The sequence below is a fragment of the Chaetodon auriga genome, chromosome 1, assembly GCF_051107435.1.
Source record: "Chaetodon auriga isolate fChaAug3 chromosome 1, fChaAug3.hap1, whole genome shotgun sequence".
In the NCBI taxonomy this organism is placed as follows: Eukaryota; Metazoa; Chordata; class Actinopteri; order Chaetodontiformes; family Chaetodontidae; genus Chaetodon; species Chaetodon auriga.
In genome coordinates, this window is record NC_135074.1 from 31,761,814 (window position 1) to 31,787,575 (window position 25,762).

At 46.1% G+C, this 25,762-nt stretch overlaps 2 protein-coding genes across 20 annotated transcripts in view; both read left to right on the forward strand.

The window, feature by feature from the left end:
- ppfia1 (PTPRF interacting protein alpha 1) overlaps positions 1–8,495 on the forward strand; it is a 37,398-nt gene extending 28,903 nt beyond the window's left edge. For 4 of the 16 annotated variants that reach the window (XM_076735175.1, XM_076735201.1, XM_076735223.1 and 1 more), the window contains 10 exons: positions 693–774; positions 883–1,083; positions 1,454–1,516; positions 2,960–2,986; positions 4,902–5,077; positions 5,205–5,302; positions 5,411–5,586; positions 5,879–5,947; positions 6,155–6,323; positions 6,879–8,495. In XM_076735175.1, coding sequence (XP_076591290.1) covers positions 693–774; positions 883–1,083; positions 1,454–1,516; positions 2,960–2,986; positions 4,902–5,077; positions 5,205–5,302; positions 5,411–5,586; positions 5,879–5,947; positions 6,155–6,323; positions 6,879–6,940 — 1,123 coding nt within the window. In that variant the 3' untranslated portion in view covers positions 6,941–8,495. Of the gene's footprint in view, positions 1–692; positions 775–882; positions 1,084–1,453; positions 1,517–2,959; positions 2,987–4,901; positions 5,078–5,204; positions 5,303–5,410; positions 5,587–5,878; positions 5,948–6,154; positions 6,324–6,555; positions 6,621–6,856 lie in introns of all 16 variants that reach the window. The other 12 variants (XM_076735186.1, XM_076735270.1, XM_076735193.1 and 9 more) reach the window with 7 other exon arrangements.
- A 1,172-nt stretch (positions 8,496–9,667) lies between these two features.
- Positions 9,668–24,826, forward strand: cttn (cortactin). Of its 4 annotated transcripts, XM_076735303.1 has the most exons (16): positions 9,668–9,826; positions 11,704–11,804; positions 11,910–11,983; positions 12,073–12,202; positions 13,280–13,390; positions 13,535–13,589; positions 14,504–14,614; positions 15,729–15,839; positions 16,748–16,858; positions 19,401–19,511; positions 20,671–20,726; positions 20,804–20,873; positions 20,959–21,206; positions 21,652–21,781; positions 22,448–22,516; positions 23,111–24,826. In XM_076735303.1, exons 2-16 carry the CDS (start codon positions 11,721–11,723, stop codon positions 23,245–23,247), a joined length of 1,608 nt encoding a protein of 535 aa, XP_076591418.1. In that variant the 5' UTR covers positions 9,668–9,826; positions 11,704–11,720; the 3' UTR covers positions 23,248–24,826. The 4 variants fall into 4 exon arrangements, with proteins under 4 accessions (XP_076591418.1, XP_076591425.1, XP_076591433.1 ...); XM_076735310.1 differs by lacking the exon at positions 19,401–19,511; XM_076735318.1 differs by lacking the exon at positions 14,504–14,614.
- Positions 24,827–25,762: the final 936 nt, after the last annotated feature.

A 25,762-nucleotide genomic window follows, 5' to 3' on the forward strand; every position in this document is an offset into this window, starting at 1 on the left:
GTGGCATCAGCTAAGATCTGTCGCTGTGCTGGTGAATTAAAAGACCTTTTGAGAGAACCTGAATCAGAAGCTGCCTTCCATCATCCCCAGAAACCTCCAGCGATTCTCTGCTGAATGTTCCTTCATTACAAACTGGGAATGTGCATGAAATGGATGTACAGAGCTCAGAAAACCATTGCAAAGGTTTCCCCTTGCCTACAACTTCCCTCTATGCATGTTGTGACCCCTGCAGTTGTAGAGGAATGCATCCATACTGAAGTGCTTCTCTAAGTGGACTCTCAAAGCACTGGTTCTGGGAGAAAACTCTTCTGAATAATAAAGTTCCTCAGCCCTGAAGCTCTGGCTGTGACCCCCAAGGCTTGACAGAGTCTGAGGAGGTTTTGACAAACACGTCTGCTCTCTGTAGTCCAGTGTTTTGTTGATATTTAATACTGACATTGTGGGGAAGGTTTTCCTGATGAGCATGTCTCTGTTTGAGTCTTCTGGGTTTCACTTGCTTTGTTTTCTCTCAGACTCCTGCTCTCTGTTTGGAGTGTGCATGTCATTTGATGGCTCTGGGTTTGTGTGTGTCCGAAGGTGAATTTGATTGATTGCACATTGGGAGTTTATGACGGACTCGGTGTGTGCGTGTGTGTGTTTGGGTGAGTGAACTCTCCTTGCATATTGGATTTAATGAATGTTTTGTCTCTCAGGCATGAGTTGCTGGAGGAGGCTCGCAGGCAGGGCCTGCCGTTCGCCCAGTGGGACGGACCAACTGTTGTGGTTTGGCTGGAGGTACGACGCAGACTCAGTGGATCTGAGCACCGTTTAACCAGTAACTTCTTTTAGCATTTATCCAGATTAACTCACGGCTTTGTCTCTCATCTGCCCCCTTCTGGCCAGCTGTGGGTGGGCATGCCAGCCTGGTACGTGGCTGCATGCCGTGCCAACGTGAAGAGCGGAGCCATAATGTCAGCGCTGTCGGACACGGAGATCCAAAGGGAGATCGGTATCAGCAACCCGCTGCATCGTCTGAAGCTTCGCCTGGCCATCCAGGAAATCATGTCTCTCACCAGCCCTTCTGCCCCGCCAACCTCACGAACGGTATTTTTCTGTTGGGTTCGTGTGTTGACAGACACACACGTGCTGTACAGGACACACACACACACACACACAGACACACACATGCTGTGTCCATCAGAGGTCTTGATGATTCCTTTCAGCTCTCTGTCTCCACATTCCTGACATCTGATCGAGCGTGACACTTTAATGCATTAACATTTTAACTACTCAGAGACTTAACATGCACTAATGAAGGGATCAGACTCCTTTTGATTTCAGCTCAAGTCTTTTGCTAACGGTGTTAACAATAAATGAACAAACTTTTCTTCGTCCTCTCTCCATCCTGCTCTCCATCACTCTTCCCTCTTTGCACACTTCTCTCACTTGTGATTGGGGGGTTTCAAATGATCAGACCACAGGAAACGTTTGGGTCACACATGAAGAAATGGAAAGTTTGGCGGCCACACCTCCCACGGTTAGTCTTCCCTGATTGGCTGGACACTGGTGGCTTCTTCTTCTGTGGTGATTGTCGAGGCTCGTTCCAAGTTGCCTTCAGGACAGCCAAACCTTTCTCATGGCATGCATTGAATCATATTTGACCATCATTAATCTGACTGCATGGAGTCTCACCAGGCAACTTGAAGCAGCCTGATTCTTTCTGCTCGTCTGTCTTTGTTCTCCCTGTTGGTATCACTAGTTTTCCTGTCTCCTCCTCTAGATCTTGCACACTGTATGTGAGTTTCTGTTTTAACATCAGTCAGTTTTTTGTGTGTATGTGTGTGTGTGTGTGTGTTAGCAGTGTATAGTTGCTTAGAAAAAACACCTGCTGCTAAGTTTACTGCACTTTCTGTGTTTTCAGTTTTGAGTAAGTGTTGAGTGTTTGAGTCAGCCAGAAGAGCAAAAGCTAGAAGAACAAGAGCAATAAACATGGACGCTTTCAACCATGAGGTTTTTTTTTTTTTAATGTACTTTTTAATACAGCTGTTTCTCTGGCAGTGCAGTGTGTTGATGATGTGTTGGTTTACACACAGAGACCATTTAAACTCATCAGCTGTCAGAGATTCTGCCTCATCGTTTATACACAGGAAGCCCTCAGACCTTTTTCATACCTCTTGGTGTGTCATACTGCTGTGGACGATCAGTTGCTGTATTTCTGCTGCATCCTGTTACAGGATGGCTCGACTCGCTCGGAACGGCCCTTTTTTGGTTTTCCAGACACAAATATTCTGCAAACCGGCTGCAAGTTACCACCACGATTGTTTTTATTCATTTGTCCCAGATTTTTACAAATGGCAGCCTGTAAAACCGTGCTACTGTCAGATGATGAAAAGCAGACGCTTCCCTGTTGAAATGAAAGGAACAAAGACGTCACGGCAGTTTCGTCACGACCCGCTAAGAATCCCGCCTGCGTTAAGGGGGTTTCAGATCCTTTGGAAAACGAAATCAGGAGAAGTATGTGGCGCTAAAGGCACCTGGAGCCGAGCCGTCCTGTGCACTGGAAACACAGCAAACGAGCCGGTCTGCCTTCATGCAGGACTGGATGTTTCAGTCGCTGTTGGTCAGCTGTTGAATTCACTAAATTTGCCCTGAACAGACACTCCTGTCTGCTTTTGAACCTGTACAGCTTCTCAGATTTTCAAACCTTTGTGAAGTGTGAGATGTACTGTGGATAAATGAAATTCTGTAATAGCAGCAGCCCATAATAGAGGGTTTTATCCAGGTTGCCTCCTCGTCCAGTTTGTTGTTGTGTCTCTTGACTTCCTGTTTGATGCCTGTCTGTTCACTTGTCTGGCCTGCTGTTGTTTTACTTTGAGTGATGTTTTCCACATGAAGCTGCTCTAACACAGCACTGCTGCCTCACTAACCCCCCGCCTTTCTGTTCTTCTCACCATGCTCACTCTAACCATGCTAACACCAGGAGGATGACGAGGGTAGCTGGGCCCAGGTTTGCACACGTTCCCCTAACACCACCTCTGCTCACCTTCTAAGTTCTTAACACCATCAGTCTGCATCTGCTCTTTTCTCCCGGAGATCAGGTGTCTCATAGAGGAGATGTCACAGTTTATTTCTGCATCACTTTTCACTGAGGGTGCGTTCACAACAAGCGTGTTTGGAGAGGTCCGTTCAGATCAGCTCAGGATTCTGACTAAACACCAAATCCTACTGTGGTTTGTTTGTTTGTTTGTTTGTTAGGCAGAACAGAGTCCAACTGCAGGAAACAACCCCAGAACATGAGACTTTATGCTCTTCAGGACACGCAGCCCATGAACAGCAGTTAACCTGAAGTACAGGAAAGAAAGATTAATGATACAAACAAAACACCGCTTGCACACATGAACAAGTCAAGCCTTTCCTTTATAATTTAACCCCAGAACAATTTGCTGTAAAGTAAGATAAATAGATCTAGTTACTGATCCAGAGAGAAAAGATTTACCCCCTCTGGCAAAACTCTGCACTTCAGGTGAGACACCTCGATTCTGATTGATCTTAAAAATCGCAGGCTGAAGATAAGAGACAGTTCTGATCTTATTTCGTTACCTGTTGTTGTTGTTGGTATTAGTTTACATAAGGCTGATAATGACCTTCAGCTCTGTGTCAGTTGATGTTGATGGACTGTGTTTTCACCGTCTTGTTTAGTGTTCGTGTTCAGGTCCTGAGAGCAGCTCAGTCTTTGAGCCTGAAGCTTTATGTTTCTCTGTCAGACTGTTTTATTTGAGCAGCGATGCAGGATTCAGAGCTGGGATATTTCTTCATTGTTTTGACCGGTGCAGTGGTACTTATGCAGAAAACGATACAGTCCTGGTATTTTATCAGGGGATCGTAGGAGCACAGAGACAGACTCCAGGACAGACGTCCATACCCCGCGTTGCATTATTACATGTCAAAGCGACAGCCCTCATCGACATCGCCGTTGGATCGGTGCGTCCCTTCTGCAGATCCTCTGCTCCGTGATGTCTTCAAAGTTGGTCAAAGACAAGTGAAGAGGCTTCATTAAGTGCCAGACATGCTGCACATGTTATATTTTTTAATCAGGCTTTTGTTGTCTTTGCTTTTTGTTCAGCATGTTGTTGTTATTGACTCTTTCGAAGCGTCTCAGTGGTTTGGCGTTGCGGTCGTCTGGCTGAAGTGCAGAGTGGAGGTTTCAGCAGGATGTCAGGTTTCCTGTGTGAAAACCCCAGAGAGCAGATACGACACAGAGATGTAACTCATACAGGAGCCTCTCTGAACATCGTGATTAATTAAATGATAAATAAACATAAAGTCAATTAACACTTGTAGGCTCACTGGAACACAAAGTACCTTCAGTATGACGGGATATTTGATCGAAAGTGTGTCTAATCTGTCAGCTGTTAGTTAGTTTAGACCATAGTTCCACTTACCAATAATTCTAAATGATTTAAAGATTGTTATTAATTCCATAAAATTTAAGAACCACAGTTAAGAAATTGGTGAAAGTAAATTTAGGAATGTTTCTGATGGTAACATGAAAATACTGTTTAATTGGAAGTGTATTATTCTGATGAAGCCCTTATAGCAGAACACTTAATATTTACTGTAATATTTGTTGTGCATTAACAGTTGATGCTAGAACTGTCACATATAGACTCAGCTGACTCATATTTTCAGTGAGTCTGACTTAAAACCACCAACAGTCCAACTCAGTGAAAGACACGGAGCAGGTCAGCGTAGACGACTGATGGAGGCTCACATTTCCACTCTGAGGAAGTTAACTGTATTAAATGATGAGACAAACGTTTCAAGCTCCTGTATGAAAAACAGCAGAAACACATTAAATACATCGTGGAGCAGTGATTGGTCTCTTATGAATGCTTGTTAAGCCGCCTCTCCTCTGACCGCAGACGCTGGCGTACGGAGACATGAACCACGAGTGGATCGGTAACGAGTGGCTGCCCAGCCTGGGTTTGCCGCAGTACCGCTCCTACTTCATGGAGTCCCTGGTGGACGCCCGAATGCTTGACCACCTGACCAAGAAGGACCTGAGGGGACAGCTGAAAATGGTGGATAGCTTCCACAGGTAAAAACAGCCAACAAAGGGTAACAGTGGAGTTATTTCATATTGTTATCATGCTCAGTGAATTCCTGTGATGGACTGAAGTCAGCTGTGAAGTAAAGCGTCGTCTGTCTTTGTGTGGCTGCTATAGGAACAGTTTTCAGTGTGGAGTGATGTGTCTGAGGAGGCTCAACTATGACAGGAAGGAGCTGGAGAGGAAAAGGGAAGAGAGTCAGCTGGAGCTTCAAGGTAACAGCTGATGATTAGTGAGATCGCCCCTCCAGTTGTTTCACGTTCAGTGACACTGTAAGACACAGTGATGGACACTGGATTTCTGTCCTGCCTCTGTCACCGCAGACGTGTTGGTGTGGAGTAACGAGCGTGTGATCGGCTGGGTTCAGGCCATCGGGCTCAAAGAGTACAGCGGCAACCTTTACGAGAGCGGAGTCCACGGAGCGCTGCTCGCCCTGGACGAGACCTTCGATCACAACACTCTGGCCCTGCTGCTGCAGATCCCCACACAGAACACACAGGTACACACAGCTGCTCGCTGCTTCAGCGGCTCGCCGTAGGGTTTAACGTCATGTGAGGTGGAGGCAGAGTCAGGCCATTCACTGACGACCAGAAACCAGTGACGTCACTCAGCGGGTGAGACAGGACGTCCATAAGAGATGTCAGTGTAGTTAGATTGGTGTTAGCATAGAAACTCACCTGTGAAGGACGGGGACTGATCGGTCGGTCGGATGCTGTGGTTGGTATTAATTCAGAGTTTGGACTCAGTAACAGCGAGTGCTTCTCCTCCTCCTGTCTGTCCGTCTTTTCTAGGCCAGAGCGACTCTGGAGCGTGAATACAACAGTCTGCTGGCCATTGGCACAGAGAGGAGGATAGAGGAGGTGACAAACACACACACACACACACACACACACACACACACATGTAACACACACACACACACACACACACACACACACACACACACATGTAACACACTGTCCAACACAGCGACGCAGACTCTCTGTTTAAATGAGACGCGGACTTCCTGTCCTTTACACACCTCTCGGTCTCTCCGCCCGCCTCTTCCTGCACCACCTGTCCTCCAGGATGACGATAAGAACTTCCGCCGGGCTCCCTCATGGAGAAAGAAGTTCAGGCCCAAAGACATGAGGGGGGTGTCCTTGGGCGCGTCGGACACCCTGCCCGCCAACTTCCGAGTGACCAGCAGCAGCGCGGCCTCTCCCTCCACGCAGCCAAAGAGGAGCCCGATGGACGGTAAGCGGGGGGCGGGGTGCCTGCCGTGCGTGCACGTGCACGTGCATGCGTTAGCGTGTAATTTGCTGTCATTGCTGCTGCTTACTCAAGTAGAACCTCTCAGATGAATGAGCTCAGACTCCTCTCGTACTCTTATTTCCTGTTGAGCCGCTGTGCTGCTTTGCTCTTCGTGTATTATGCCGTGACTAATGGCATGTCTTTGCATGTGATTTTTGCCAACATGGACTCACAGGAAGTCAGTCTATACAGAGGCTGGACACTGCCACAGTCAGGACCTACTCTTGTTAACACACAACGGTAAGACCACACGCATCGGCTGAAACGTTGAAGTAAGAGAAGCACGTGTCCACTCAGCGTACAGTATGGCTGCTACCTCACGGCGGAAAGCAGCGTCTTGTGCCGCAGGTCTCGGCTCTAATAACGCACGTTGTACGCCTCTCCTCTCTTTCCCTTTGTTTCTCCCACCACCCGCCCCCGGCTTCTGTCCTGCTTCCCCCCCTCGTGTCCGTTCACCTCTCTCTTCCCCCTCTCAGTTTATCCTCATTATTTCTATAGGTAACCACTGGTCAGAGGATGAAGGGGAATTCCCTGCATTCAAGACCAGGATGATGAACTGAAATGACTTGCAAGGACACTAAACAGATGTTTTTTGTGGTGGTCACAGAGAAAGACCTTACTCACCAGTCTCAGTATCCGTAGAGGAAACTTTCTAGATTTATCTACATTTGTTATGATATTTATGTAAACCAATGGGACATTTTAATTGATTTTAGAATTACTATGTAATCCTTTTTGCCTCTATCCCCTTAATCAACCCACTTTTTAAAGAAGACGCGTTTCTCCACTGTGCCCATGTTAAGCTCAGCTCTCAGATGTATGTAACTGAATGTTTCAGCTGTCTGGAGTTTGTATATTTCTACCAACAGACATTTTATCTAATCTTTTTTATAATCCTCATTCTATTGACCAGATGTATGTTTTTTTCTTCCTCCTCTCTTTGATTTGAACTCTAATCATTGAATTTATGCTTAAGTGACTTTGATATTTGATATAACTTAATTCATATCCTTTGCCCTTTGTAACTGTTGTCATTTTTGTAGCTTATTTCCTGTGATTTTGTGTAAATGCAGCTCTTAGGTCAACAGATGTGTGAATATCAGACAAATTGCTGGAGTTGTCGGACTGTTTCACAAACTGCTCAACACTGTGAGTCATCCATCGCCGTGAAAATAACTGCTGGCAAGCCCGGTGATGGTGGCGACAGATATCATGTGAAACACACACTAGATTTTCCTTTTCTCTCTTTTCTTTTTTTCCGTATCTGCGAAACCAAAATGAAACTCTTGAATTTACGAATTAAAGCCATATAACAGTAGCAAAACAAACAGAGGGCTTCTTTCGGATGCAAGTGAAAACAGAATTCGAGGTTCTCTCTCGTTCCTTGCATGCAGAAACTTCTCCACTTACCCCGACCCCGCCACCCCCACCCCGCCACCCCCAGCTCGCCCCTTTAGCAAAAACCAGCCCCCCTCCCCTCTGGAGAAACGCAGTCGAGACTGGCGTCTGCAGGAGGACTTGAAACGAACAGACGAGTCGAGAGTGTGGAACCTCCTTCGATGGACCAACTTCACTGAGGCCTCAGTCGATCCCGCTGTGACTAGACGACCCCCCAGGCGGCGCGATCCACCCACAGACCTTTTTTAAAACACTTTGTACGAAGATTTCATATCAAGCCTTATTGTTTCTTAACTCCTGTCGTCTGTTCTTATTTATTATTACTCCTCTACGCTGTTTCGTCGCTCGTGCTTTCATAGCTGAAGCCCCAGTTTGCTCCTGTGAATGTAGCAACACTCCTCGCCTCCACGTTTGTCCCGTCGACGCTCAACACAGGTTCCACCATTCGTTTTCACGGCAAATGAGAAGGAACCGAAGAGTTTTCTTTCACCCCACGTGTAGTTCAAGGTTAAAGTAGAAATGCTTTTTTTCCTGTTTGTGATTTAGTCATTTATGCACAATGCAAATCATGTTGCTGTTGTTTTATTCCTGCTCTTCCCGTTGAATCTTCTGATCTTGTAACAATGATGTACAGTCTGAGTACTTATAAACTATTTTTATCACAATATTATTTATTGCTTACTTTCAATAAAATACTGAAACTTATTTTCCACTGCAGATGAAACGATGAAAGCTTGTCTTTTCTGAAATCTCTTGCCGTTTGGTGTCGTGTGTTTGCTTTCTTTGGCTGTCTCTCACACTTTAACGAAGTGGAGTGAAGCAAATGGACATGGTGCTCGTTAAGTGTGACTGAAAGCGTTTTGTCATGTCTGTCTTATGCGTGTGTGAAATGTGGCATTAGGCAGCGTCTCACTTCATCTGCCTCAGTGTTCACGCAGCGATGAGCAGAAGCTGTTTGTCGTGAAGGTCGGAAACACCTTTTGGGTCTGTGATTAATCGTCTCTCTGAAGTTTCCTATAAAGGAACTGAGATTTTTGCACTAATTAGAGGGAGAATTGAGACGCTGTACACTTGAAATACATTTATTTTCAGGTATTTGCTGGTGTAACTATACAGTCTTTTAGTCTGTGTGCAGCAGGTCATCTGAACAAAAAGGCGAAATTCATCTCCAGACAAACAAACAACAACAGATATAAAGAAGAAAGTTTCCAGTAAGAATGAATGAACATTTTGTTAAATGTTAAATGCAGATGTACTTCCTGTTGTCCCTACAATTAGTACCAAAGTTTTTCCAGGAACGTTCTTCATCACCAATGTACAGCGTTCAGCACCCTGTGGAAGTTTTCATGCTCTATTACTGGAGATTTAATGTTTTTAATGAGCCTGCACTGCTGGCTGACACAAAAATGTGGAATTTCATACATTTTTTAATATTTTCTGTTCAAGAATTGGATCATTTTGACAGCATAATTCACCTTTCAGTAGCCACAACTGAAGGCACGACATACACGGTATTAAATAATCAGATTTTTTTTTTCCACTCTTCAGTGGAAATGGACAAAAATGGTGAAATAATGATTGTATTTATTTATAAACATCATTCTCACTGCTGTTTTTAAAGTCTACTATTCTCTTTATTAATATAGACTGGCATTCCATATATGACCACAGAAATATGAAATCTTTCATGGTGTAAAATATATAATAATACATGATAAAATAGTTTTAGTGGCAACAGATTCACGTTTTTAACTACTTTTTTTTTGTTGTCGTCGTACGATTTTAATTAATAAAAGATGTATGAATGTTTAAAGGAGAAATTTGGAGTTTCATTAAATTTACATTAAAACAGGCGAATGCCCCGCCCGTCCGTGACGTCATCGCTGGCGGAGAACGGGATACTGGGAGAGGCGGAAGAGCCGCGAAGGGAGCAGCAGAGCCAGACGCCGTTTCTCCATCGGAGCCTGAGGTGGGAACGGGCGACATCCACCAGGGGGATTTCTAGAATACACCTTAGACTGTGGTCGGAGCTACCTTTGTCGGAGCCGGTGAGTATTAAGGCCTCTGTGGAGGATATTAAAATGTCTACCTGTGAAAACCGCGCCGCGCTCGCGCTGAGTCAGTTAGTCATTCCAGAAGGCATGTTAGCTTTAGCCAGCGAGCTAACTTGAAAACTGGAACAGGAAATACCACAGCCAGGCGGACACGGACACCACTTTTCCGATTTTGGGGCTAAATTTAGCACATTTCACCGATGCTGGTCAGTTAATATTGAACCCCTCTGTGTCGACAGACGCATTAACGAGGTGGACATCCTGTGTCCAAAGCCTGTCCGCGGTTGATAACCGAGAAGACGGTACGCAGACAACCGTGTCACTGTTCCTGTTGAGTTGGCGTGCAGAACAAAACCGAGTAACCGTTTAATTAACCACGTTTTAACTGGGAAACTACCCTCATCTCTTTGGACACGTAGTCCTTAACTGTGTGGCCTGACCTACTATGACTGAAGCAAACTCACCGACAGTAACGTAAGCTAAGGTAACGTCTAACTAGCTAACGTTAACTTGAGTCCCTTCGCGGAAATAACGCTAATGCGTCGAGTTAACTTCGCCCCACCAGCTGCTCCCTGTTACCTGGACCCACAGTGTCAACTAATTTCACCCTCCTTCCTCAGAAAGTCTTAGGTTTCAGGGTTTGGATGTGACCTGGAGATGGGTGTGGTTGTGTTGTGGCTGTCATGTAACTAACGCTGGAAGTTCGGACCCGCTGCCGCTTCCTGGTCTGAGGACGCCTCCGTGCTCCCCCAGGGGGGCCTGGAGCCACGTCTCCTCTGACTGAACCCTATGCTGATTCCCACATTGTGCTGAGTCAGGAATCCGGATCAGTACAGACTGCTTTTGTTCCAGCTGGATCCCAGATCGCTGGAGATCAACCAGGACCAGCCAAACTAACACAATGTGCATCATTGAGCTCTGCAGCGGCTCAGATGTGAGCTGGTCGAGGGTCAGCATCTTCTTCAAAGTCAGCAGCTTGAAAAAGTGGTCCACGTTTATATTTACTCAGATCTATATTAATACACGAGTCAGTGGTCAAACTCTAATCTTTACACTTATATCGGCTTTGAAATGATCCTTTCTTCATGTGACTCACGTGTAAGCGGAGCTGAAAGATTAGTTCATTCGTCTGTTGACAGAAAATTACAAGCTGTTAGATGCAAACTGATATTTATAGTTTTTAAAATGTGTTTCTCAGGTGCAACAGAACATATGACATTGGTAGTTTTCTCATAAGAATATTGGCAGTATTTTTATGGGCAGTAGTATTTTTATAATCTGTACATAATGTACATACACAGAGTTGATTTTTTTTGTTCTACATCCTGTATACTTTTTATTTTGATCCTTTTGTGTCGGGGTTTTTGCCTTAACAGCCTAATTTTCCAGTGTGGGATCAGTAAAATCTAATCTTGTCTTGTCTTAAACATTCCTTCCTCAGATGTGAGGATTTGCTGCTTTTCCTCTCTTTTACGTCATTTTATCCTGAATATCTTTGGGTTTTGGACTGTCGGTTGGACGAAACAAGCCTGTTGAAGATGTCTCCTTGGGCTCTCAGACATTTTGATAGTAGATCTTTGTAGTCGACTCTGAAGCCTCATATAGAAGCTGGTTTTTAGTTTGAAGTTCTGTGTTTTCTGTGACCAAGTGATTGATCACCACATTTTCCAGCTCCACATGTGATTATTGTCATACAGATCGATTTAAAACATCTTGACCTTTGAGGCACAAACTGCAGCAGACAGCCTGAACTTAAGGTCCACTGACTGAGCTTTCAGCCTTCCTCAGCTCTGAAAGTCAACTGAATTTGACCTTACAGACTTGAAGCTGATCTCTTTTGCATGTATAAAGTATGTTTTCTTGCTTCTCAGTGTGTGTTGGACTAAAAATGTGGAAGGCAGCAGCAGGACAGTCCGTCAGTGTGTCTGTAAATGACGAAGCAGACGACTGGGAGACTGACCCAGACTTTGAGGTACACATGCACTCCTCTTCCTCCCTTTCCCCTTTAGCTCTGCTTCATCCCTCACGCTCCTCATCACCACTTCTTGTTCTTTCCACTTAAAATGTTTTTTTCTAGAATGATGTGTCAGAGAAGGAGCAGCGCTGGGGGGCCAAGACGGTGTCGGGCTCAGGACATCAGGGACACATAGAGTGAGGAAGCAGATCATTTTTCCTTTGATAGTAAATGTACCGTGGACAGCACCAAGATGTGTCTCCTAACTCTGTCCTCTGTGGTGTAGCATCCACCGGCTGCGTGAGACGGTGTCGACGGAGCACACCAGCTTGAAGCAGAAGGAGCAGGAGACCATGCCCAAAGCCTCGCACGGATATGGAGGAAAGTTTGGCGTCCAGCAGGACCGCATGGACAAGGTAAGAGGGACCACGAGACTTAACTTACAGCTACTAATAGGTTCTGGAGGTGAGGTGTGAGCGCTGCCTCCAAGGCAAAGAAGGAACTTTAGAACTTGTGTTTTGGGTCTGTAGATTTTGGGTGTCATAATGTTCATTATAAGTCCGTCTGAAGACGGAACCTGACACCCTTAAAGACGTCTTCGCACACTTCAGTCACTGTAAACTGGTCATCTTGTACAAGGACCTGGAAACAGGAAGTCTGGTGTGTTGAAGAAACTGGTTTCTCAACTAGCCTGAGCTACACAGTCCAAGTATCTCATCCTGTCCTGGTGTCCTTGTCCATCAGGAGAGCGTTTTGTCATTGGTTTAGTGTAAAGACACATAACAAACATTTACCCCTGGTTCCAGTTAGGCCACCAGCACAAAGCGCAGATCCATCTGGACGATGATTTTTGCCTTCTCTTCCCTTTATTGTGACTGTCCTTCCTGTGTCCAGCTGCAGTACAGTGCAGTGAGTGCTCTGCAGCTGATGGACAGGTGCACAGATAACGTGTGCAGCTTCTCTTTGAGGGGTGAAACCAGCTGTGCTGTAGATTCGGCTCGTCTTGCAGCTGAAGCTAAATTAAACCAGTTGCTCGATCTGGGTTTGTGCTATTAATACATCTACCATTTGTAGCCTTTCATTTTTTCAAAGGGGACTCTTTTTGAAGATCTGTGAAGCCAACATTTTCCAAAGTCTGAGTGCCCTCCGAGTCGTTTTCTCCTCCGCAGCAGTTTCTCTAGTGTTCACCTCAGTCTGTGTGTTTGTGTGAACAGGCTGAGTCAGTCGTGGCCATTTCACACTCGGTAATCTTTCCTGGCAAGCAGCTCCGTCCATCCACACCTTTCTGCCTCTGGCCCGTGTGGCCGCTGCAGCGTGAATGTGATGACTGAGCACTGTTCACGCCGCGCTGTGATGACTCAGATGTCACCACTTCAAACCGCTGGCTGTTTCCAGCTGTGCTGCTCTTTTCATGCCCCCTCCCCGTCTCTAATGTTCCCTTTTTGCCCTTTTTATGTTGTGAAATTAAGTCTTTTTTGTGTGTTTCTGGACAGTCTGCTGTGGGTCATGACTACCAGATCAAGTTGTCCAAGCACTGTTCCCAGACGGATACCTCCAAGGGCTTTGGAGGGAAGTTTGGAGTGCAGGCCGACCGCGTTGACCAGGTATTTCCTGTGGCTCCTCACTTAACAACATGTCCTTATGTCAAACATGATTTTTTGTTAATGTCATGTGATCATTGTGTGTTGTGACTGAAAACATGCAGCTACAGGGTGAATAATCGTGTTGCTTCGTCCTCTCTTCTTCAGTCTGCTGTTGGCTTTGAGTATGCCGGGAAGACGGAGAAACATGCTTCGCAGAAAGGTGACGTCACAGCTTGTTGTCTCTTTACATGTCTCCTTCAGCCCCAGGACATGGGACATGGAACTGACGTCCTCACTCAGTGGACACAGTTTTAATTCATGTCTAGATTCAGTCAGCAGCGTCAGCTTTCTAAATTGCCTCCAGGAGCGTCTGGCTGGTGTCCAGCTGCGTCTCGTGCGCTCTTGTTGTGCTGATCAGAAGCTGCTTGATCTCCACACAGACAGACCACGCCTGCAAACTGTGCTGATGGTGTTGGCCGGTTAAGCTGCTGTTTTGTATTTGTTTTGCTGGCATATTATACGTTACAGCGGCATTTGTTAGCAATGTGGCAGCGGTATATTTCACTTTTATTTGGGCTCTGCAGTTCAGCACACTGGATGTAAACTGAAGCAAAGTTAAGGTTCTAAGTTTTACCTGTACAGGTATTGGAGTGTGATTACATCCATATTGTGTAGAATCGTAGCTCCTTTTGGAGGATGTAGATGGAGCTACGGTTTCTAGTTTAGCAGATAAAGAAATGAACTGTTGACTAAAGATGAAACTCATTTTTAATCTGGAATAGAACCAAAGCAGAACTGCTCTACAGTGTTCTGGGCGTCCACGCAGGCTTCTGCTGCTTTCTCATGACCCCATGCCGTCATCACCTTTGTGTTGCCTTCATCCCCTCCGGAGTATTCGCCCAATTCCAACAGTTCCTCGGTAGTGTCACTGTCTAACAGCAGTGCAGATGTTTCTCTTTGTGCACCCCCAGCAGAAAAACACAAAGTCATAATGACGGCACTGAAAATGTCTTTAATTGTTCTGATTGTACTGCCAGTAAACGTTTAGGGGAATTTTGGAATTGGGCTGTTTTGTGGCCACTGCGATCATGCTGCTTCACCCTTTGACCCTTCCCCCCCTGCTTTGCTGTGTAGACTACGCCACTGGGTTTGGGGGGCGGTACGGCGTGCAGGCAGATCGTGTCGACCAGAGCGCAGTGGGCTTCGATTACCAGGGCAAAACCGAAAAACACGAGTCCCAGAAAGGTTTGTCGAGATTAACTGCCATGTGGCGATCCCATTAACCCAGAGAGATGTGGAGTGCTGTGGCTAATGGGAGGCCACGCTCACACACACACACTCACACACTCACACACAGGCCTGACTGTGAGTGCGGCTTCATGCAGGTCCTGACAAATCTTGTTATTTTGCATTTCTTCCTCTTCCTTCATTCCTCGGCCTGCTTATATAAGGATGCAAACAAAGGCTTTGTTTCCATTTGAGCTCTCAGCTGTGTGTTTCTGATGTTTGTCAAATAATACACTTGTATTACAGTGTTTGTAGGATGCGGCACACACAGTACTTGGGCCTGTGTTGGGTCCTTTTGGTCGTAGGTGGCCGTTTCCTCTCTGAAATGGTGTCTCGCTGAGTGTGTTCCCACTCCCTCAGCTCAGATTTCAGGTGATTGGCAGACTTGCCAGCGCCTCCTGCTCTGTGGTTTGGGCCTGACCCAGCTGGTTTCTGGGGGAGTGGGATGTTTTAATTTTTTTTTTTCTTTTTGTTTCTGCCAGCTCACTTCTTCTTTCTGTCTTTCTTTAAATGCAGACACAGCAGACCTCTGGAATGTGCTCTTAGTTTATGTGCTGTGTGTGAAATTCACACTTTGACAGAAAGAGACTGAAAACATGACACCATGATACCTTCCATCAGTGGTTCTCCAACTTCTTCTGGCATGCCCCCCCCTTCAGAAGCCCACCCCACAATTTCTATCAGTCATTAATAATGTTCGAGGAATCAACCAAAAAAATCCAAGTTGAACTGTAGTGAAATAAAAGTCAGCATTGGAAACATCTACAAAATCTTTCTCTGCATTGATCACATTCATTCAGCTGAGTTTCAATACACATTTCTCTCCTGGCCGTCCATGCCCCCCCAGTTTGAGAACCACTGGCTTAGATCAACAGTCCTGAGCCAAAATACACAGACAAACAGAATATTTTTGACTGACCTCACAGTCACGTCTCATTTATATCTACAGTGTAGTTGCATGGGGAGGAAAGTGTGTGCGGGTCAAAGCGTCGTCATGGGTTCATTCTGCTGCACCTCTTCCTGCCTTCACTTTGGATCTTTCTCCCCCCTCCTCTGCTTTGGCCCCCGGCAGATTATGCCAAGGGCTTTGGCGGCAAGTTTGGTGTTGAGACCGACAAGGTGGACAAGAGCGCGGTGGGCTTTGAGTACCAGGGCAAAACGGAGAGGCACGAGTCCCAGAAAGGTGAGTATGAAAAACGAGCGCACTGCACGGCGCCGCTCAGAGCTCAGAGCACAGCAGGTCCCAGTCTTTAATGACCAGTGTTTGTTTTTTATGTCTATGGGGAGGATAATAACTTCTGCTGCTGTAGTCTCAGATTTTTTTTAAAACTCTCAGATGTTGACATTAGTATTGATCTCCAAAGTCCAGCATCGCTCCGGCTCTGATAGCAGTACTCCACTGTATGATGATAATCAGGATCTGTGTTACTGGTAAAGTTTATCAATCACCAGGAAATTATTAATGGATTTATGTGTCGTGAGTTCGGCCAGTCGACCCTCTGCTGTAGTAATAATCCTACTCAGCGACAGTTTGTACTCATGTAGTAGTTCAGTGAGAAACAAACTGCTGACCATCCAACGGTCATCAGTTTGTTTACAGGTGTCTGCATGTGCCTGACTCACGTCTGTTCTTGACTCACAGCAGAGCAGCTTTACCTGTAGCTTCCTGTCTGACACACCCTGCGGGGACTTTGCGCCTGATTGGTCAACTGCAGCTTGTTGATAAGGGCTGATGTTGAAGGTGCAGATGACCTCAAGAATTCCCCACAATGCACCGCTGTGTTGACATGACTGGGTCACCTGCTCTGGTAGCAGGACCGGCCATTTAAAGGCAGCGGTGATAAAACAAGTGTTAACACGGCTCATGGTTAGTTGAATGGTTACGACATTCAGCTGCTCCGGTGACAGGAATCATTTCAGCTGGCACTATGAAATAATGAGATATTTGCTTTTACATAACATTGTACACATGAAATGTAAATAACTGAATGACAGCAGGAGTGATGATTTTATCATCAGGTAATTCAACTTAAGGACAAAATCCGACTCGTGTTTGGGTGTTAAGGTCTGCTTGTGTGTTTTTCTCTGCAGACTATGTGAAGGGCTTCGGGGGGAAGTTCGGTGTGCAGACGGACAGACAGGACAAATCGGCTCTGGGCTGGGACCACCAGGAGAAGCTGCAGCTCCACGAGTCCCAGAAAGGTACAGTTCTGATTTGTTTCTGTGGGTTTTAGGAGACCGGCAGCGCAGCACCCATCCAAAAAATATCCAGGTACAGGGATGAGTGTAGGGCTGCAACAACGAATCGATAAAAATCGATTATTAAAAGTGTGGCAATGAATTTCATTATGGATTCGTTGTGTCGCAGAGCCGATTACTTCACCTGCAGAGCTTTGTCAATGCTGGCTGACTGAAATAAAGTTTAAAAAAAAAACAAAACTCCATCTGCAGAGTGAGTTGAACAGAGCGAGGTAGTGATGGCGAGATGAAGCTTGTCGAAGCCTTGAAGCCTCACAGCCAAAAGGTTCACAAAAAGGTTCATTTCTGGAGGCTTCATGTGCACACGAACCCCCCGCTGGTCAAAGACTGTTAGACAGCCAGATGTGTTACAGGTAATTTATCTATTTGTGACACACTCAAGACTGTCCTGCAGTGCAGCCATGGGACTGACTGCCAAGTCAAAGAAATCAGTTCATCTTAATTAATGCATTTCATCTATCGTTCATGTATTCATTCATATAAATGTATATTTTTGTTTATTGTGGGTATGTAACATGACAATACAATGGAATCTAATATTACCTGTCAAATGTTGATCAATAAGTAATTTTGTCAACGTCTGAATAACTCATAATGACAGGGAACACCTGTTTTCAAAGTGTTTCAGTGTGTTAACAGGGTGAGGGGCAGAAGACATGAAGACAGCAGTGAAATTGACTGTGCAACTTAAGGACTTCATTCATTCATATTCAGAAACTAAATCTGGGCTGGGTCCAGCCACACTCCCCTCTTTATTTTTACTTTAAAAAAGCCTCAGCATGGATGAGGGGTTGTTGTTGTACCTCAGTTCTTTAGCACACAACAAACACTTCAGCTTGGATTAACAGAGAAGACAGTGAAAAATACAGAACACTGCATAACAAACATACAACACATGTAATAATGTTACTCACAGAGGACTTATTTTATTGGGAGACACCAGGTCAAAATGTTCCCACATGGGGAAAGCTTCATGTTTCTCACATGCTCAGCTTTGCATTACCGGTCGAGCTAACGTCAACACACGGGAGGATACGGTCACTGTCGAGTCGCTGCGAAGCTGCAGACGGTCTGGAAAAACTATTGAGAAGCTGCGTCAGTGTTACCTGCATTAAAGGTGCGGATCATTGTAGTGAAGCCTTCGTGTTCAACCATCGACAGAGGCCTCATGTCAGACGAGGATGCTCTCAGTGGAGACAGCTGCTTTCTGCTCATAGGATGCTCATACTGTGGTAAATATTGGCTCTTCAGTGTTGAAGTCTACTGCAAACATGACAAACATGCCAAAGCAGATATGAGCCAAAGCTGATGGTTTCAGTGTTTTATGTTGTCAAGCAGGAGAAAATCAACAGCAGCTAAACGCTAATCATCCTCAGCTGAAGCTAGTCAGTTTTTGTACTTGGTAAATGTTAAACCCTCCATCTGACTGTTGTTTGGACTCTGAATATCATCCTCAGCACAGCGTGTGTTCGCTGTGAAACCTTCTTCCTCCTCAGCCCTGCACTTCAGCTCTGATGTGGTTTCACTGTGGCTTTGGATGTGGTCTTTCAGAGGTCGACAACTTCCTCAGTCTGTGGGTGAAAAAACAAAAAGTTCAGATAGAGGAAGTGAAACCACGGCTCACATTTAGATTTGCATGTCAGGCCTTAAGATGGCTGTCAGTCAGAGGAAATCAGAGCAGAGGGAAAGTGATGTTATTGCTGGCTTAGCAGCATAGAAATGGTTGAAAATGAAAAGGCCTTTTATTCTGTTTTAGATGAGCGGAGTCCACATTCAGTGTGTTGTGCATTCAGCTTTCCAGAGCTCATAACGTGACAGTCAGGGCCCCTTTGTGCAGCAGCCGACCAGGTGGTCACATCTGCAGCTGGCAGCAATGGAGGCATTTAACTTTTAGAGAAGTGACACGATGAGAGAAACCAAAAGTGAGACTGAGAGCTGTGAACCACAGCTGCAGCAGAGACGAGCCAACGTTCTGTGTCTGTGATCAGATTCTCAGTTGGTGTTGAACTCACCAGAAAACGTGGCTGCTTGGCTGTTACCTGTGAATGCCGTCTTTTACTTCCTGTCGTCTGTTTTTTAACAAACTACATTTATTCAGCCTCTCGGCGTACGTACATTCAGTGTTTCCACTGTGGGAGACGGTTCTCTCACCAAACCAGGGAGCAGACGTAGTGAAGAGGGCAGAGCTTGGTGTTGGTGGTGAACCTACGACCATCGACGTTCAGAAAAGAGCCTGATGATGAGTTTAATGACGGGAAGTTATCGTCAGCATGACGTGAAACAGAACAAAGATCTTCTTCCCTCGAACGTCCTCTTTGAAAACCATAATGTGTCTCCCTCACTCAGCATCAGTGTTTGTGGACCCTGAGGCCTGTCCGCTGCATCACTGTCTCTGTGTGTGTGTCTATATACAGCGTGTGTGTGTGTTTGTGTTTGTAATGTGTACGCTGTCTGTCCATGTGTGTGTGTGTGTGTTATGTTGCAGACTATAAGCGTGGGTTTGGAGGGCGGTATGGGTTAGAGGTGGAGAAGCAGGACCAGTGTGCCGTGGGCTATGAGCACAAGGAGAGCCTGGCCAAGCACGAGTCCCAGAAAGGCACAGAACCTCCCCGATCCCCGTTCAAACCCCTCCTGACCCCCCCACAAAAAACGCTTCCTCCTAGCTTGAAATGCCATTCTTCACGCCGTCCTCCTCATCCTCAGTAACAGCTGTTCTCTCTTAAGTGACGGACACACCTTCCTTTCCTGTCAGATAACCCCGCCCCTCGCTGTTACCACCACCTCCCTCCCACCTCTGCAGCACCAACCGATTAACATGAACTGTGTAGACTGTTTCTGTCCATCTCTTATTAATAAGTCTACACGTTAATGACATGAAGGAGGAAACAACATGTTAGTCAGTAGTTAATATTTTAGTTTCTAGTGAATGAACTGTTCGTGCTGCTCAGGTGTGCTGAATCTCTGCTCCTGCCGTTTTTTTTTTGTTGCTGCTGTTGTTTATTTTTACTATGTGCAGACCATTCTGCCACAGACAGCCGTCATTCTCGGCCCGGTGATGTTAATTAGCCCTTATCTTAACATTAAATATCCAAATAATAATAATAGCATTAAAATATACAAAACAAGCACAGAAGTCAGAGATGTCTTCCTGTGGCTCGGCTCATACTGTGCTACATGACGTGAGGGAGTCAAGTGTGTGTTCACACCTTCAGACAGGTGTGTTTATCGCTCACTGTATGTCACCTCGGCCTCCTCCACCTCCCCGATCACGCCCTGCTGTTTCTAGTGCTGCCATGATGCTGTTTGTTTGCTTCTGCATTCGTTCTGTGCATGATGTCATGTGACCGCGGCGCATTTCATCGAGGCCTCCTGCTGTGACCCCTCAGAGACATGGCTGATCTTCAGTGCAGAGACTGAGCCAAGATGGCTGCTTGACCCCCAACTGTCTGGCTTATGTTAAGACTCTCCTGTCGGCCCTCCTGCTGTCTGCATTCAGTTTATTTTGTTCCTCCTCTCTACAGGTTTGCATGAGCTCATCATCCCCCAGCAGTTCTTTTCAGTTCGGTTTATCAGTTGGTGTGAAACCAGCCACAGTCTGCTTCATCTGAACTGTGCTCACCAGAGAAGGTTCTAATCAACGCTGTGTCATAGTGAAGTAAAGTTTAAGGTCTGCTCTGGAAGCAGGTTTCCATGATGCTGACTGTGGCTGAGTCGTTCTGTAAACCAGAAGCTGACCTTCTTCTCCTGTTTCTCAGATTACTCAAAAGGATTTGGAGGAAAGTTTGGAGTCCAGAACGACCGCATGGATAAGGTACGCACTGTCTGAGCGTGTTTTTGTGTTCTGAGCTGTGTGCAGAGCTCTGAATCTTCCGTCTCTCTGGTCGACAGAGTGCAGGGACTTTTGAGGAGGTGGAGAAGCCGAGCTCGTCGTACCAGAAAACCCGACCTGTGGAGGCCGGTAAGCTTTCGCCATCATCGGCCGTTTGAGCTTCGGGCCACGTGTGAACGCGCCGTTTCTTCATTCTCTGATTTCTGCTCCTCAGCCAGCAGCAGCACGGGAAGCATCAAGGCCCGCTTCGAGAACATCGCCAAGCAGAAGGAGGAGGAGGACAGAAAGAGGGCCGAGGAGGAGCGAGCCCGTCGACAGGCCAAGGAGAAGCAGGAGCAGGAGGAGGCGCGCCGCAAGACCGAAGCCACCCCCAAGGCCCCCTCTCCCGTCCCTGCTGCCAGTCCCAGTCCCACCCCCAGCCCGACTCCACCGGTCCAGCCAGCTGCTGCCCTGACATACCAGGTGAGTCATAGCGGTGCTTAAAGTACAACGAGCAGGTGACAGGTGGAGGACTTCAAATAAACTGCAAACAAACGACCTCCAGATAGAGCGTCACACAGGATATTCACTCCTGTCCATCTCGGTCACTCACTCACTCACACACACACACACACACACACACACACACACACACACACACACACAGGTCAGGTGACTGAATGATTTGCATTATATTCAAAATAAAGAAAATTGTGTTTCTCAAATTAGAACTGCAGATTTCAATGTGTAGAAAACTTCCCCTACAGGACTCCTGGAAACATTTGTGCCTCCATTATAACCTGTTGTTTAGGAACATGGACAATGACACGGCACACCTCCGTTAGCAGTGTTACATCAACTGAAATCTTTCATATTGTGTTAAAATTGTGCCTAAATTGTCTTTAACAGATTATGTTTGTCTCATTAGAACGTAGAGGAATCTCACGACGACACTGGAGAGAACGGAGAGCCGCTGTACGAGGCTGAGCCACAGAACCAGTACTCTCAGCCGGAGGAGCAGGACCTGTACCAGACCCCCGAGGAGACCGCAGCTGGAGGTTTGTGCTGTGGGTCACGTTGCCTTGCGGTCAGAATGAAACGAGCATATGTTGGTATTTACTGACACGATCAGAGACGCTTCAGGGTCTGAGACTGCAGCTCAGAGAAGTCAGAGGAGCACACGTGAAAGACTTTAACCAGTCAAACTTTATTGTTCACAAAGGTGGAAAATTATCTCTGTTCCATCTGACAGTTCATTAAAATAATATAACATACACTCAGTTGCCACTTTATTAGGTACAACTAGCCAAAACTAATGTGCCACTGCAGTAAATCGTCCCCTCATGAACACCTGTAGACCAGTTCTTCACCTGCTCGCTGGGCCAAAATAACAGAAACACCTGTCAGCGCCACAGATTGCATCCTCCAAAACGATCACACAGCTGAATCAGCATCTCTGCACATCGTGACCTCATGACAGGAGGATTTACTGCAGCGCTGTTGATTTTAGTGAGGTGCACCTAATGAACACACACAGCACATAACAGCACCGTCAGTATGAAAACTCCAGGTAAGTAGAATACACAGAAAAATACCCTGATAGAAAGAAAGATCCAAATAGTCTTGTAGAATGGAGCCTGAGAGACTGCAGACGTGTCCTGTAACACCCTCCAGTCTGTCTGTCGTGTCTTTACGTGGACTAACGAAGCTTCGCTCTCTTGCAGACGGACAGCAGTACGAGTATGGCGAGGACCTCGGGGTGACGGCGGTGGCTCTGTACGACTACCAAGCAGGTGAGGCTGAAAGTGACATTTTCAACTGAAACCCAGTAAAACTGCAGCTGTTCAAAGTGACTTCATGCATCGCTTCCAGAGCGGACAGTCAAAGACAGAGAAGCCATGCCGCTCTGCTCACGAGCATCGGTCGCGCTCATCCTGGTTACTTTTTAGCCGTGAACAAAACCAGAAACGATCAACAAAACGTCCCTTTAACGGACAGAGAAAGCAGCAGTGTTGAGTGGTCCATGTCTGAAGAGGACGAGTGTCCCAGTGTCTCTGGCTTTAGGCTACACAGTTTGTGGAGAACTGGTTCTCCAGGTCTCCTTCACACCAGACTTTTCTTCATCAGTTCATCTTCCAGTCATCGTCTTGATCATTGAATCATTTGGTCTGTAAGCTGAAAAGTGAAAATATGGTGCAAGCTGCCGTTTTCAGGGAGAATCAGTTATTTATGACAGAAACCAAGAAGCAGCAAGTTTTGGTTGTTTTTGTTTGCTAAAAGACTAAAATGGATCATCAGTTATCAGAATTGCGGCTGATTGATCGATAGATTCATTGACTGATCAGACACCCGGCGCTCCCTCATCACCAGTCTGTCTCCTGTTTCAGCCGGCGACGACGAGATATCCTTCGACCCCGATGACATCATCACCAACATCGAGATGATCGACGAGGGCTGGTGGCGAGGCGTGTGCAGAGGCGCCTACGGCCTTTTCCCGGCCAACTACGTGGAGGTTCGACAATGATGACGCCCCGCCGAGACCACCGTGTCCCCGTCCCTGTGCAAATAAGAGGAAGGAGACCGTCTGCCCCCCCCCTTCACCTCATCTTAGTGCTTCGACACTGCGAGACGTCCTTGTGTCTCCTTGCCGGCTTTCTTTTGCTCCTTTTTCCGCCCCTCTTCGACCGAGTCCAAATTCACGTTGTTTCCCTCTGTGCAGCAGAAGACGCAGGAGGAGTTCCCTTAGAAAGATTCAGGACCAAGAGCATTCACACGATCTGATATCAGGGCTTAAATAAAGGCCCAGAGTGGCGCTTTGTAAAAGTTACAGCTGAAAATGCAGCGTGGGCGTTCAGGCCTGAGGTGACTCCACCTCCTGCCTCACAGCCACAAGCTGCATTTTGAAGCTTCTTATCTTTCCAGGTTCAGTAAAGAGTTCAGCTTCACATCGCTGCTTCTTCACACCTTTGAGAGGGATTTTAGTCTCACCAAAGATCAGAGTCACGGCAGCAATGAGCTTGAAATGTCTCAAACGAGTCTCGTGCTCGAGGCTCGGGGTGCTGACGGCTCAGTAGCTCAACCTTAGCGTAAGCAGGAGCGAGTGGGAAACGACCTCCGCTTCGGATCGTAACGCGTACTGACGGCGGCATGCTGTCCAGTCCCTCCAGTCCGGACCAAAAAGCTGATAAACCTCTTTGCTTCTCGGTCTTTCTGCGTAAACTTTGCTGCGTTGCACAGGATTGTGATTCTCGATGGGAAACGAAGCCTCCGTCAGCTGTAGATGTTTTGCGAAGTCGTTCCTTTTTCTGAACAGTCGCACCAGTGGCAGGGTTGATTTGTAAATGATCAATAATCAGGTTTCCTCCTTTACTGATGTTGAAATTGTTGACAGAATAACGGGGCCATAATGTCAAAGACTTCATCTCCACTGTGGCAAATCAATGCTAAACAAGCACTACAGCTCATAGTATTATTTTAATCGTCTTCACGCGGGATCCTGGTTGTTGAAGCTTAGAATCGTGTACAGAGAGATCGGGATTTATGACGCTTTGACAGATAATAGATTTGAAAACAGATTTTTGTTCCCGCTCACTGTGGTTTTCTGTGTGTGTTTGTGTCTTGGGGTTTTTCTGTCATTATTGTTGAAATGCACAGGTGAGGCGTGGCGGCGTCGACTCTGGCGCACAGTTAACACCCCTCACCGTGACCAAACCGTGTGTGCTGACCTCAGAGCGAGTGACCTTTAAAGATCCGCCATTTATCAGCAGCACGGTCGGCCTGAAGGCGCCGACAGCAGGCTGACATTAAGGGAAGAGGCTTTGCTTCGTTCTCCAACACTAATTAAAGCTGACAGACGGCTGATTGGCAGGCTGCTCGGCTGTGATCGCAGCAGTGTAGCTTCAACAGGTGTGTGTGTGTGTGTGTGTGAGAGAGAGAAAGCGTGTGTGTGTGAGAGGGCTTTCATTTAATTCATCCTTGGGGTTTTTTAATAAAAAAGTGACCTTTTCAAATGCATTATTTTTATCTGTACCTCTGTTTGCTCGAGTCACATCATTACCTGCTTCTTTTTTTTTAGTTTCAATAAATAAACTATGAATGATGAATTTGTTTTGGTTCATTATTTCACGTCCTCAAGCTGAAAATCAGCCTCATGTCTTTGTTTGACTCCAGTTTTTGCTCCAGAAACAAGCTTTCCAGATGAAAAATGAATCTTCCAGCTCAATCATTAACGTGTACGTTTTTCTTAAGAAAAATTAGTTGCTGTAACTAATCTGAGAAACATAAATTTTATAATCAAATTAAACTAATTGGTCAGATCAGAGCAGCGTAATGATGTGTTTAACCTTTCAGATCGAGCTGCCACAAGGATTTGATTACTGGTAATGATTTATTTTACTTTACTGCGTTTTATACATTTGTTAAACACAAAAGTGGTCACAATCTTTGACGCTCCAAAGATCTGCAGTGGAGGCTTTTATTTAGATCAATGAGAAAAAAAATGAATAGAATCCATTTCAAGAGGAGTCTGAAAGGACAAAATGTGTGAAAACTCTGTGCGCTGTAGTCGTTCAGATACCTCAGCCAACTGTAACAGTTATCTGCTGCTCAGAGCCAAGAACAGGAGACCTCAGAGCGCTGAGAGGAGCTCCATCAAGAGTACTCTGACTTCTACATTAAGTGCATTTTGCCGCTAATACTTTTGTACTTTTACTTGATTACAGTTTTGAATGCAGGACTTTTACTTGCACTGGAGTAGTTTTCCACAGTGGTACTGTATTATTTTACTTTGTAATGGATCTGAAAATTTCTTTCACCACTGAAGAAATGAATTCCGTTATTTAAACATACAGAAATTCATTTGATTGAGGCTCGACGCTGAAGGAAGACTGTGAAGGCTGTGAATGCTAGAAACTGGTGGTGGCTCGTACCGTGCCGACGCTTCGGAGCGTGTCAGAATCCCGGAAGTGTTTGGTGAAACGCGTAACGACGCCAGTGTCGTTTAGGGCGAGTGACGTCACTGCTGACGTTCGACGCCTCGC

Excerpts from the sequence above, each read along its gene's own strand:
- cttn (XM_076735303.1), top strand. The coding sequence starts at position 11,721 with ATGTGGAAGGCAGCAGCAGGACAGTCCGTCAGTGTGTCTGTAAATGAC. Across the intron at positions 19,512-20,670 it reads CAAGCACGAGTCCCAGAAAG|ATTACTCAAAAGGATTTGGA; the intron begins GCACAGAACCTC and ends CCTGTTTCTCAG. Across the intron at positions 21,782-22,447 it reads CGAGGAGACCGCAGCTGGAG|ACGGACAGCAGTACGAGTAT; the intron begins GTTTGTGCTGTG and ends GCTCTCTTGCAG.